Source organism: Polypterus senegalus, chromosome 3 (genome assembly GCF_016835505.1).
Source record: "Polypterus senegalus isolate Bchr_013 chromosome 3, ASM1683550v1, whole genome shotgun sequence".
In the NCBI taxonomy this organism is placed as follows: domain Eukaryota; kingdom Metazoa; phylum Chordata; class Cladistia; order Polypteriformes; family Polypteridae; genus Polypterus; species Polypterus senegalus.
The window spans coordinates 304,567,087-304,581,668 of record NC_053156.1 but is presented as its reverse complement, the minus strand read 5'-3'; the positions used below and the strand labels follow the sequence as shown (position 1 = coordinate 304,581,668).

General features: G+C 44.0%; 1 protein-coding gene across 1 annotated transcript in view; it reads right to left on the bottom strand.

Moving 5' to 3' along the window:
- The window catches only part of rbks (ribokinase), a 59,513-nt gene extending 47,051 nt beyond the window's left edge, over positions 1–12,462 (bottom strand). The window contains exons 1-5 of the mRNA XM_039749879.1: positions 12,374–12,462; positions 8,481–8,613; positions 6,831–6,894; positions 5,287–5,349; positions 1,919–2,083 (exon numbers count right to left, since the gene is read on the bottom strand). Of these exons, the coding sequence (XP_039605813.1) occupies positions 1,919–2,083; positions 5,287–5,349; positions 6,831–6,894; positions 8,481–8,613; positions 12,374–12,462 (514 nt within the window). The remainder of the gene's footprint in view (positions 1–1,918; positions 2,084–5,286; positions 5,350–6,830; positions 6,895–8,480; positions 8,614–12,373) is intronic.
- Positions 12,463–14,582: the final 2,120 nt, after the last annotated feature.

Here is a 14,582-nt window from a genome sequence, read left to right as displayed (position 1 = left end):
ACCCGTCTGGGCCCAGCTTTTGACTTCTCCATTTCACTCCTCACCTGCATTACTGGTTTCTAAAGTCACAACTACAGCTGATCGCTGACATTCGCAGCACATTTGCTGGGTTCACCGGCAACCTTGTTTGGCAAAATATTCCCTGGAAATCTGCAGCACAACCGATTCGGGCAAACTTTTTTTTTCCCCCCAGAACCCCATGATGCTTTGCAAGGCCATCATGTAGGGTTGTGATGTATACTGGTACTGAAAAAGTTACGAAATTCCCGAATTTGAAAATTATACGGAAGCAGCATTTCAGGATTTTTGGTACCACAAGTAAATGCCAGCTTTTCTCCCAATTTCCCACCCTCCCCAAACTTCCCTCGACATTCTGCTTCAATGTGAGTTGAACATCACAAATCCCCCTCCTCTTTATTGGTTTGACATGATGGGAACTTCAAAGGGACACGGGACCCCCTACTTGCTTTAACACGAGATAGGGACTTAATGGCTATCAAGATCGAAGAAGGTGTCCGGGTTCAAGACCCATCAGGTAGCACCTACTGGAGGTTTGTGTAAAGTCTATGTGTTTGTTAACAATTATGATTTTAAGAATAGCATTTTACATTATGGGGTACTGAGCCACCCAGGCAGGAGGGGTAGAGGGAGGAGAGGTTCAAATTAAGGGGTGAGGATGATAAGTGGAGTCACACAATACAGTATGCAGGATGAAGACTGGGGGAGAAAGAGCGAGAGAAGGAGTGAAGAGGATAAACTGGCAAAGCAGAGGAAGGAGAGGCACCAAATGTTTTGTTTTTTATTTTATCTGAAGAACATAACCTTCCATACTATCAAGTCTAACTTATACAATGAAGAAGATAACATTACAAACACTCAAGTCAAACTTTACAAAACAGAATTCGACCCCCACCCGAGAATACTGCATATTTTAAACAGGATTTATTTTTATTGCGTTTGAACAGCCATGTAAAGAGCAACAACTCAAGCAGAGAACAAAAACACCAAATAATAAATTCTGTTTTTGAATGAAACCTGTCCTTCTCTGCAACAATGTGCCATCTTGTGCGTAGTGCCTTCTCACGAGTTGGAATACAAAGTACGGAGCCAGCATCAAAGTCTGCCAAGTCTCTGAGAGCTGCAAAGCCGTCAATATGCGGAGTACACGGCCAGCACCTGACCGATGTGGGGTTAGGAGAACATGCGAGATGGCACACTGTGCACAGAGCGATGTCACGTTGAGGCTGGCTGCGTACTAGGTACTCATATGACAATGTGCAGACACCGCAGGCCCGACAATGTATGCAAAAGCAAGAAAAAACAGTTGGCTTACTTTGCTTGTGAAGTAAAACTATCTGTATGTGATTCAATACGTGCACCTTTATTTTAATATAGCCAGTTATGCCAGTCAGTCATTTTCCAGCCTGCTATATCCTAACTACAGGGTCCCGGGGGTCTGCTGGAGCCAATCCCAGCCAACACAGGGCGCAAGGCAGGAACAAATCCCAGGCAGGGTGCCAGCCTACCGCAGGACGCACACACACCAAGCACACACTAGGGACAATTTAGGATTGCTGTACTCAAAAAGGCAGCTTGTTTGTGGCCGAGTACAATATTCCTCAGGTCCTTCCATATCCATCTATAATGTGCCACCTCGCATGTTCTCTTTTCCTCATGTCAGACTGACACCAGTAGTAAAGTGGACGAAAAAACTGCAAGCACGTTCAGGTGAGAATATTGACTTCTTTTTGCTAACTGAAATAACTGGAGCACCGATGGCTTTTACATCAGCGTATGGTCTTTTTTATTACATGCATTGAACGCATATTAGTGACCCTAAGTGACATGACATTCTGTGGTAAACAGCTGGCCAAACAGCGGGCCTACTTATCTCAATACTGATGAGTGAAATTCATACCTCCCGAGTTCCGTGCCATCTTCAGAGCTTGCAGAGACACAGCAGGGCTGATTTCAAGCTGGCACACCAGCACCCGTGCTGTGGAGATGGCCAGTGACGCCTTCTTCAGATCCTCCATGTCTAGCAGCAGGTTGGCACCAGCCACAATCACAATAGCATTTTCTCCTGCATGACACAAATAAAGACATGTAAGTCCTACCAGTGCTGGACATCAAAACAACAGAAACTACTGTAGATATCTTTACAAAAGGTCGATGCCAATCAAGAATTCTGTGATGCCACTGTAATATTAAATAAAACTAGCTGTGCTAAGATGGCTCAAAATCAAAATAATCAACAAAGACCTTAGCTTTAATGTTTGCAGCACACCATTCAATGCATATATCTCTGTTATATGCCATATTGTATGGAATTCATAAAAAACAGTGTTAATGTTTGTAATGCACCCAGTGCCAGTGCTGGGATATTTTGCACCTTAGGCCAAGCTTATTACTGCGCCAACTGATTGTTTAGTAGCTAACCAGTGTAGATGGGCTCCCCCCTTTATGATTTGCACCCTAGGGGAACACCTAATTTGCCTTAATGGTGGCGCCGGCCCAGGATGCACCATTTGTTGGAACAGGATTGGTAAAAGGATGTATTTTTTTAAAAGGAAGTCTGTTTTTACCAGCATTTTTATTACTCTTTAATTTAATATTGTTTTTAGTATCAGTATGCTGCTGCTGGATTATGTGAATTTCCCCTTGGGGATTAATAAAGTATTTATCATATCATATGCAATGCATTTTTTACTACAAATGTTTATGATGTGCCACCTGTTGGAATGATCCAGACATAACTCATCAAACTAGGCAAAACTATACGTGTAAAACACCAGCACTGGAGGGCGGTAGTCAGTTGTACTCTGCCCTGATTGTTTAAATCTGGATTAAGAAAGCCACCAGGGAGCAGTGCATTCTGGACCAACTGCTGCTCGATTCGCTGGTTTTCCTCTAAAACAAAATATCATTTGAGTGCAGCTATGTTGAAAAGTTGGTGCACGTACTGAATTACATACACACACTTGCGTGTTCTGAATCACACACTCGGTATTACGACAGATGCTGTTTGTTCTTGCTTTTGCATACATTGTTGGGAGTGCAGTGTCTGTGCATTGTAATGTTTTCACAAACCTCGGAATATAAAGAACACAGCTAAACATAGAAGAAAGATGAAGGTCAACAATTAAATAAATCACCAAGGTGACTCTAAATCCAGAATGGAAATTAGCTGATCAATATCAGCGGTAGAATTAATGGAAGTCTTTTTTACTCAGTAAAGAAGAATGATGAACATTATGGAGTTAGGGATTTATTAAGAGTTAGAATTTAACTTTCAAGGTCGAACAAAATCAGGCATATTCAGTGCTAACATCTCCTATGAGCCATCTGTTGGAATGTGTTTTGTGAAACACATAGTTTTCATTCCAACAGAAGGTGCATCACAAACAATAGCATTGCTCTAGAGCAGGGGTTTGTAACACGTCATTTGTGAGCTACCGGTATCTCACAATCCCTTTCCAAGTAGCACACCAAAGTGTTAATGGATCCTACATAAATTTGAAAACTTAATCAGTCCAATTAGGGGTGGGCGATCTTTACAAAAAATCATATCCCGATCCTTTTAACACAAAATCACGATCCACAATCTGAATTGAAATTTATCTTTTCGATGTGGCATACGTACACTTAAGAGAATATCCGGACTGAAACTCATCAAGACCTGAGTAACACTTCATTTTAAATATCAAACAAAGTTTAATTCAATTGTTCTCTCATTCGCTAGCTAAGCGGAGTTAAGGAACACACCCCGGAGCTGACAAGTGAGTGAGGAAGGCCCCTCCCCTCGGTCCGCTGCGTGTTTCTTGGATTTGCGCAAATAAATCAAAACCGCAGTCGAACTATGAAACATAGCGAAATGAGAGACGTCCCAAAATCAACCGGAATGTTCAAACAAATTATAGAAAGAAACCCGATCTAAATCGGCGAAGTCTTTCTCTTGTGAAAAGCAGACAGACAGACAGACATTGGATTTTCTATATTCTATATTAGTAAACCTTCAAAATAACGTGCAGTTAAAGTCCTAATAGCATTCTCAGCATTTCTGGAGCTTAGTAGAGCGAGATGACTATAAGAATCTTCACCAAGCAGCTCTGAAAGTGTCTGTTGTGTTTGGGTCTCCATACCTCTGTGAGTCTGACGTGAATGCCATGAAGTCAAAGTTCAGAACAAGACTGACAGACGAACATTGAAATGACTCCATAAGAGTGAACCTAAGGGGGCTCCACTCCACCGTACACCTCAGTGCCAGTCACCTGACTAACTAAAAAACACATCACACATGCAACTGGACCTGTGAATAAAGTGACACAGTGACGTGGAACACAATGACAAATGAATAAGTCACATCTGTGTATTTGGAATTGCATTGTTCTGTTCTGACAGCATTCATATTTTAATCCAATAGTGTGAGATACACGAGAAAATGCACACAGACCTACAAAATGCACTTGCAGGTGAACTAAATGTTTTTTTCCGATGTTTTAATGCAAAATGTGAGTTGTGGACACCGACATTCTGTAAATGTTCAAGCAAAACGAGTGTATTCAGTTTGTTTGGATTGAAATAAGCGATGAGAATAAACGTTAGAAAACATGAGGAGCTCTCTGACATTTTCATTTTGTAAAAGTAGCTGTCCGGACAAAAAAGGTTGGAGACCCCTGCTCTGGAGGTTCCTAACCCATTGCTGCCAAAATGGTTGCAACTAAAATTAAATAGAAAAAGGAGTGATAGTGGGAGTACAAATTTCATTTGAGGCCATTAAACATTTTGGTGATCTGCCTTTATTAACTCGGTAAAATGAGAACAGGGAAAAACTGGGTAAATAAATGACAAATTCCATTAACACGCTGGACTCCCAGGATCCAAGTATGAGATCCCCACTTAATGGACATCATATCATCAGCTACTGTACTTCCGTCTGACTTGAATGGGATTGGCACCCTCTGCCAGTATATTTTATTTACAATATTTTTTTGATGTGAATTTTTGGTTATTAAGTATAGTGTTGGTTGAGCCATCTGTTGGAATAGAGTATTCGAGTGGTGCCTTGGTGTGGGTGTGTCAACGATGACACGACTGAGTGGGTGTGTCATGAGTGACATTTGTAGGAGTGACACGAATGACATCACAGGCATTGCTGAGTGCAGTTTCACTTGGTTAAAGGATCTACACGGTACAGGGCCATTACGCATGAGACACTGGGAAGAGAGCAAATGAAAGTGAGGCCCATGAGTGAGTCACGCCTGGTCACAGCTGGGTGCTCTTTACCTTGGTCATTCACAATAATGGAGGCTGCGCCAGTAGCTGCTTCTCCAGTCTGACTCACGAAATCTGCAGTAAAACAAAGATGAAAGAAAGTCAGAAATACTGTTCTTGTGATAAAATGTCTGCTTGGACAGCTTAGAGCTTGCTGGGTGAGTCAGCCACCACCGATCAGACAGAGCCAATAAATGGTGGATTCTGTTGCTGAGACTCTTTGTATTAAGACAGGAGCCAAAGAGCTTTTAAAGCTAGCAGCCATCACAACTGCGCATGCTGACGGCTTTTCTCCTTTCTGCTTCTATCAGTAACCACAACCACATGACTGCAATGATGGCTGAGCTGCACTGGCTTCCTGCCCGATATTGACTTTTTGTGACATCCACCTCCAGACAGCTCCCTTTCACCACAACCAGAAATGAAAGACAACTATTTGACGTTTGCGATTTGAAAGCCTAATTATTAATTAGCAGAGCTGAAGTAAGGACAATTCACTCCGGCGGGGACGTCAACACATTACAACAGACGTCCTGTTCACAAACAGTCGAAGCAGTGTGCAGGTTCGGGGTCTTAGCCGAGCACAGTCCATACACAGCATATCCAAATAGCTCAGTTCCATACTTGGGATTTGTCACAAACAGCTCACTGAAAATGCCACACGTGCGGGCATTTAAGATTTGTCAGGATGCTTTGAAGCTAGAAGCCCGCTGCACAAATCAGCGTCTGCTCTTTCCTCTGTAAACAGCACTGAACCCAAAAACGCAGTCAAATACTGCAAAGTCAGTATGGAGAAAAACAAATCAAGGAAAATACGCACTCCAGCCATTGTGAATTGTTTCTTTCAATCTCAGATTAACAGGAACTGCATGGAGCCTGCTTACAAACAGGCATGATGGCGACATCACGTGCTGCACATCCTCGTCCATTCCTGCATACACAAACATGGCGCTGCCCAATAATGGTGTTCTGATCAGATGGACATTAAGAAAACCATTCTAGAAGTTAAGAGTCACTAAAAGAACTGAATTCTTCATAACGGAGTCAAAAACGTGACACACACTGGAAACGTCTTGGAAAAATAAAGAATAAAAGTAATGGGATCATAAAATGAGCAGGTTTGGATTCTGGGTAATCAAACACATGCATAATCCGTCTGCCTTTTATTGTTGATTATGACCAGCGCCTTTAGCCTTGCAGTCCTCAGAGCTGGGACCTACTTTGCTATGAATGGTGACCGTGTGTTTTGTCAGTGAAGACAGGCTGGCACGCTGTTGACATGTCTGTGCTTGTGTCACCTACCCCCTGGTTAGGGATGATAAGGGTCATTTCACGTCTCCATCACAACGGCCTGCTCTGTTGTGGTCCTCCGTTGTACTGCATTGCAGGAATCATCATCCATATAAATGAAAAGCTGAGGACCAGCAGCAAAGCTTGGGTGTCATTCGGTAAAGCTGACAGCTCTGAAGCTCTTATTGTGGGATGCGAACACAATAAAGGTAATGGAAATGCTGTCCATTTAAAAAAAAAAGAAAGAATATGGTCTAAATAATCACCTGTGGTCACTCCTTGGTCCTTAAAGTTCTGGAGGTAGTTGTTTCCAAAGACATCTTGGCCGAGCTGTAGAGGACAGACAAGCAGAATTAATTTAGCAGAACGCACTGTTCAGTTTAAAGAGACAAGCCACCATGAGGTGGAGGTTAGGAAGCACCACCCAGTCAGCTGCTCACCTTGTTGTTCAAAGGCTGACACAAAATGTGACAAGACAGCAGGTCAGCTGACTTTGGATCACAAAAGACCCCAACGAAAAACTCCTGGTGACAAAGTGGTTACCCAGCACAGCGAGGTTCTTGTCCACATCTACCTAGGAAACCATGTGATGCTCTCTTATTGTCACAATTTTGGATATTTGCTAAGTTTTCGCCGGTGTTATCTGATATATTTTCATTGAGATCTGCTCTAAAGAGGAGAGGAATGAAAGTCAGTAGGACCACCAAGACAGAATACATGTGTGTGAATGAGATGGAGGTCAGTGGAATGGTGAGGATGAAGGAGTAGAGTTGGCGAAGGTGGATGAGTTTAAATATTTGGGATTAACAGTACAGAGTAATGGGGATTGTGGAAGAGAAGTGAAGAAGAGAGTGCAGGCAGGGTGGAGTGGGTGGAGAAGAGTGCCAGGAGTGATTCGTGACAGACGGGTATCAGCAAGAGTGACAGGGAAGGTCTACAGGACGGTAGTGAGACCAGCTGTGTTATATGGGCAGGAGACGGTGGCACAGGAGACAGAGCTGGAGGTGGCAGAGTTAAAGATGCTAAGATTTGCATTGGGTGTGATGAGGATGGACAGGATTAGAAATGAGGACATTAGAGGGTCAGCTCAAGTTGGATGGTTGGAAGACACAGTCAGAGAGGTGAGATTGCGTTGGTTTGGAAATGTGCAGAGGAGAGATGACGGGTATATTGGGAAAAGGATGGTAAAGATAGAGCTGCCAGGGAAGAGGCAAAGAGGAAGACCTAAGAGGAGGATTATGGATGTGGTGAGAGAGGACATGCAGGTGATGGGGGTGACAGAACAAGATGACGAGGACAGCAAGATATGGAAGAAGATGATCCGCTGTGGCAACCCCTAACATGAGCAGCCGAAAGAAGAAGAAGAAGAAGATGATGATGATGAAGAAGAAGAAGTGGGGAATCTCATTCTTTTACCAGTTTTCAGTTTTGGGATCGTCTTAAGGAATTTTAAAATTTTTCACATTTTGGTGCCCCGTCATGTTGTTTTATTGGTACTCCATTTTTTTCTTTTTAACTCTTTGCATTCTGCTGCTCTTAGTAACGTGGCTACCACAGGGAAACTAGAAGTCACAACATGCGCCATCACCGTTGCATAAAGGTCTGCACTACACACTTGCTGCTTGTTCAACATTCTGGATAACAAACTGAAAGGATTCTGCGGTGTTAGTAGGGTGTATTGACATCAGCACTCATGAGATTGGCTTGGTTACTTCTATCTATCTATGTGAAGGACGTTTCCAAATGTTTTTCTATTTTTTAAGTTTGTACTCAAGATAACGGATCAACAGAGAATTTGTATAAATACAAAAGATCCAAAACGACGATGACCCTTTACCCCACTGCTTCAGAAGAAACCATCAGAAGGCTGACAGGACAAAAAAGAAGCAATGGGCCTACAGATGCCTGAACCTTACCTTACACACCATTGCTGTTTTAGCTCCCAGTCGACTGGCCTGGACACACTGGTTGGCTCCTTTTCCACCAAAGCCAATGAAGAACTTGTGCCCGTGGACGGTCTCTCCGGCTTTCGGGAGGCGAGGCGCCTGGCTGCACAAATGAAAAGAGGAGATGACTGTTAACCTGGAGTGCAAATATTACTGAAGCGAATGCACAACTGCCTTTCTCCTCTGTCCTTATTCTGCTGTGCACTTTTAGACACTGCCATTTCAATGACAGAAGGGCAGCTCATCGGGTGGGTCCTCTCTGTTCTGGCCGTACAGCATGAACACGGTGTACACAGTATACACAGTCCACATTGCAAATGGCACAGTGGACAGACGGCCGTCCCAACTGGGATGAAGTGCAATGCTTTACCCAGCCGGGAGGCCATAATGGGTGGAGCACATGGATGGTGGTGCAGCCAAGCCGGGATTGTTGCCAGCTTTAATCCCAGTTGGGGTGAGGTCATTAATGGAAGGACTCAGGGAATCTGGACGTCTCCCCTGACTTGAGAAGTGGCAGTATTTGTCTGGTGTGGTCCCAGTTTGGACGCTGGCAGGGTTACCTGGGACTTATCGTTTGGAAGGGAATCCCCGTCAGGGTCCTTGGGTGCCACCAGGGTGCAGTACTGGGGGAGTTCTGCCTGACCCAGAAGTGCCTCCCCCATCCAAAACTATGACACCGGAAGTAACCCTGGGTCCTTTATAAAAGAAGCCGCTCCTCCTAGGAAAGGCAGTCGGAGTCGGGAGGTCGTGGACAAGGCTTGCCACTGGGATGGAGTGGAGGAAGAAGACTGTAATGGTGCCAATTGTAAAGTTGAAGACTGAGGTCGGTTCAAGGAATTCTGGTCTTTTGACCCTGGGACTTGTATCTACATTGTTGTGTCTGTGGTCACAATATAAATAAAGTTAGCTGGGTAAAGGACTGAGGGAGACTGCCACCCAGGGCCATGTCCCCCCCCCCAATATGCCAGATGGCAGTGTCCCTCTGGTATAGCTCCCATCTGGACACCAGCAGAGCTACATGGGAATTGTAGTTCTGGTGGGGCTGCCACTAGAGAGAGATGTCCTATGAGAGAAGGCCTGTCTGACCCGGAAGTGCTTTCAGGCAGCCATCTTGTACTCCAAGGTCCGGGTTCTAAAGAAGCTGCTCCACCTTCAGAGGGAGTTGTTAAGAGAGGAGGATGAAGACAAGGCTCACCTGGGAAAGAGCGGAGGAGCGTGAAGAAAACAAAAAGAACAGAATTATGGAACGTGAAATTGGGAAGAACCTGTGAGAAGGTGCTGGTGTGAAATTAAACTGAGCACTTGCATGTCCTGGACCGCTATGGACTGATTGTGTCAAGGGTATGGGGCTCAGCGACGCCCCCCCTAGTGACCACAGCACATTACGAGTCCTTAAAGTATCTGCAGCCTTTGTGCCAAATATGAGGCTTACTTGAAAGGATTACAGCAGAGTGTTTAAAAAAATGAAAATATCTCAACCTTCACTGCAGCCTCTCAAACGCTCCCTGCAGTTCTTCACAAAGAGAAATTTTCCGCTCACAGCATTTCAGTGGCGGGCGATCACAGCCATCCTCCTCAAGTTATCTCATCAAAGATGGAACTCTCTCCTTGAAGAAATACCAAATTTGAAGAAAACCCAGCCAAGGTGTTTAAATTGGACGGTCGGTCAGGCAGCAAGTACTTCACTCAGATCCACCAACAAAATAAGGATCTGGAGGAGCTATTGGCACATCTTAGACATTACAAGAGCAAACGAGCGACGCACAAGGGGGCCTCCTCTAGTGTGTGAAGTGCTTGCTTTAAGGTAAGGCATTTAAGGGAAATGGTAGGATTGCAAAGCAGGGGCGGTGTCATTCTACGTAACTTCCATGACAAGTGGGAGCCATGTGCTGGTGGCGGCGCCCGATTGTAAAATAAAATGATGTTGCAGCACCATGAATACTTACTTATTACATTTGTGGCGGTTGGGATTAGCTGCTCAGATTCTCACTGGATTTATTTATTTTATATTGGGAACACCAGGAATCCACCCAGCCTTGATGTGGTTTGCACACTCACTCACAAACAGACACACATAATAAAGAGGATCCAAATGAATAGATAAAGGATATATTAACTAAATGAAGAAAACAAACAAAAACTTACACACGCAATATTCCACCCAAATTCCCCTGGTGGCAAAAATTATTTAATAAACATTGAAGAAGCAAAACCGAACGCATCATTGGGCACCACGCGATAAACATTGAACATTTCTGACACACTCGGGTACGGCAGGCGTGGGTGACGATGCTGAGTAAAATGAAACCCCCTTTAAATGAAATGTGGAGTTTTGTCCTACCGCATTTCAGATGTTGCATGAGGATTTGCCGTGTTTCAGAGCAACTCCAGCTGCAGATGTATCTAACCAGGATGAAATCACATGGACAAGCAGACACAGGACAAGCACATAACTCCAGAAAGAAACTGCAATCCACGGTTGTTGTATTTGTAATCACAAGAGTGTGAAGCATAGGAACAAACAGACACAGATGAACACGATGCCCTTTCAGCGTCTGTTAGGTCCTTTAAAAGATGGTGTCTAATCATTTTTCTTCCCAGCAACCCCCATGTCACTGTGAAGCTGCCCCAATGGTGTAATACTACTGAGACTGCTGGGATTTGTAGTCCATTTACATAGTGCTACTACACATTTAGGAAACATACAGTATACTCTACCAAAGCTTCACAACTTTTAGAACACCTCAGTATTTCCAGTTTTATTCAAATGCAACAAATGACCTAAAATGGGGAAAACGCAAGCAGTAAACTACCAGAGGTTTAAATGTAAAGTTTAGGTTAGCAAAAACTGAAACTTAAGGAAATTTCAGAATATTTCAAATGGGCCTTCTTCAGGGAACATTTATAGGTTACAACCTACAGATGTTCTGCAGCAATGAAAGTAATTGAAGCCTTGCAAGTTGAAGCATACAATTTGTATGGGTGTCCCAACTTCTGCGGATTACTTAAAAATCCCTCATCTCTCTATAAAGCAGAGTTGGAACAGATTGAGGAAAACAAAAAAAAATGGCCGGGCCAAAACAATTAGCCCTCTAACAAGGAACAATCACTGGCGTCCCCTTTTTGACTCACAACTGACAGCGACCTCCGATTGGACTTTCTACCAAAGCTGGCAGGTGTCCCATGAGGAATCCCAACCCATTCCTCCAGCCTTCACAAATCCAATGGCTTTCAAGCACGGACCTGAACCTTGGAGTTCTTCTTCTTCTTCAGTTAAATATCTACAGAAAATATAAACGTAACGTTACAGTGTAAGAGTTCCAAATACTGAATGGAGAAATATCTGGACAAATCTTTGGTCATGCAGGAAATGAGGATCATTTCTAAAGGGGTTGAATACTTTTGCACGCCACCGTATATTATACATGCTTCTAGAACATTACCTTATCTTACTGTCTTCCTCTGACCCTCGGCTGTAAGTACCAATGGCCTTATCGTCACATGGCTGCACTGAAGTGATAAAAGGCAATATCTAAACATCATAATACTGTACTCTTAATATTAATGCTGTTAATATTAATACTTTTACTGTATAAGCAGAAAGAAATCCCAACCAAACAAACTAAAAGAGAAACAAGAGAATAAATAAAAAGAGGACAAAGGAGCCAGGGACGAGACCCCCTACTACTTCCGATGATCAGTCAGCTTGGAGGTTTCGTCACACCCCCCCGCCCAGCGGCCGAGGACTGAAGACCTCACAGTGCTGCTTATGATTCATCTGGAATGACAGCCTAGAATGAAGGTTTTATTGTTATTATTGACATTTTTTGGGCGATGTGCTTGACACGTACTAAGCTCCTCACCTTTTCTGTGGCTTGCCTTTCGGTAAATGAAGCTGACTTTCTGCTTTCGACGCCGTCCCAAGCAGGTGTCGGCACATGCACACCTGCATTCGTTGGCACCGCTTGACAGGCGCCAGGAATCAGGCCGGCGGCATCTTTCTAGATTTACACCCGCATGTGCCTTTCCAGTTAATGAAGTTCTCACAGCTCCTTCCCCGAGGCCGTGCTGTTTGGTTTTTATTTTGTACTTTTTTCTTGTAGACCGTGTTACACAACACACACGGGGTGATCTAAACGTTTTGAACCTGAGCCATTAGGAGGAATTCTACTTCAACCAAATCAGTTTTACTTTTGTAATGCTAATTCAGTTGATATAAAGTGTCTTATCTGCAGCTCACTTCATCGTTGGCATAACAGTGGTCCAAAGTTCACTTTTTACCTGGTGCCGCTGAATAGAAACATTTACGATCACAGGTTCTGGTAAACATTCATCCATCCATCCATCCATTATCCAACCCGCTGTATCCTAACTACAGGGTCACGGGGGTCCGCTGGAGCCAATCCCAGCCAACACAGAGCACAAGGCAGGAAACAAACCCCGGGCAGGGCGCCAGCCCACCACAGGGTGCGCACACACACACACCAAGCACACACTAGGTAAACATTTTCTTCTTTTTTTATTCTCATAAGCTTGGTATGCATTTAGTGGGCACAAATGTGCTTTTTTCAAACCAGAGAACTTAATTAAGGAGAAACGCAGCATTTACACTATCAGGCCTCGATGCCTGAACCGGAACTGCTGAAGTAGTCTGATCTGACGTCAGCCCTGTTTACACGCACACACTCCTGACCAGATTCAGGTGAGTAACCTGGCAAAGGCAGAAACCTGCTTGTCTGCTGTCACACATGGGCATCTGAGGATCACCTTCCGGACTCTCCTGAGGTACGTGATACCACCCTGGGATCAGAGGGGCACACGGACGCTGACCATGTCATCTCTTTTTTCTTTCTGAACTCCACCCACAGCATCCCAGAGGTCCCGTCCTCGTGGACTGGGACACCATAAAAGTAAAACGTTCTCAGGGGAGGTCGCCTCACTTCAGGAAGCTCAAAAGAGGCCCTTAATCTACAGAGCCCAGTTGGCTACAACAGCATATTGGAAACCTGTTGCTTATTTCTGGTCAGTTTATTGGGACAATTGCATTAAATGGGGTGTCCAGGTTGGCACCCCAACTTTTCTTTGGGACTCCAGTTGTCCTTCTGTCATGCAAGTAATCGTCTGGAGTTTTCCTTTGAAAAAAACGCCCCAACATCATTAAACGGTGCAAAAAAAAAAAAAGTCATCCTCAGCCAACGTGAATCTAACAATAAACTTGATGAATGTGATCGGTCTCTTGTGTTTTTACAAATACGTTTAGTCAAATTGGTCTCTTTTACCAGATTGCACACTAGTAAGGAGCGACAGGGCGTCACGTGTGCATCTTGCCTTACGCCCAAGTGCTGGTTTTTACTTCAACGAGGATGTGTTGAGTTAGGTGACTCGTTACTTTAAAAAGTAATCAGATTATGTAACGCACGTCACTTTTACCAGGTTATGCTACTGCCGTCGAGAGTCTCAACAGAACGATAGGGATGAGCACAGGTCATTCAGTTCAACAAAGCTCTGATTATTCTTACTTGGCTGACATCTTAATCCAAGGTGCCTTACAACATTTGAGTTACAACTGGTCGTAATTCACAACCTGGACGAGAGCAGGCCATCCAGCCCACCAAAGTTCGCCAGTCCTCTCCACATAACTCCTCTAAAATAACATCAAGTTGTGATTTGAAGGTCCCTAAAGACCTCCTGTCTACCACACCACTTGGTCGCCTATTCCAAGTGTCTGTGGTTCTCTGTGTAAAGAAAAATCTCCTAATATTTTTGTGTGAAATTTCCCCTTAACAAGTTTCCGACTGTGTCGCTGTGTTCTCGATGAACTCATTTTAAAGTCACCGTCTCGATCCACTGGACTGATTCACTTCATCATTTTAAACACTTCAGTCAGGTCTCCTCTTCATCACTCTAAAGGCTCAGCTCTTCAAATCCTTCCTCATAACTCAGCCCCTGTAACCCCGGAATCAGCCTAGTCCAGGGGTCTCCAACCCTTTTCCCCCCTGAGAGCTCCTGTTACAAAATGAAAATGGCCGAGAGCTCCTCACGTTTATTCTCATCGCATATTTCAACCCAAAC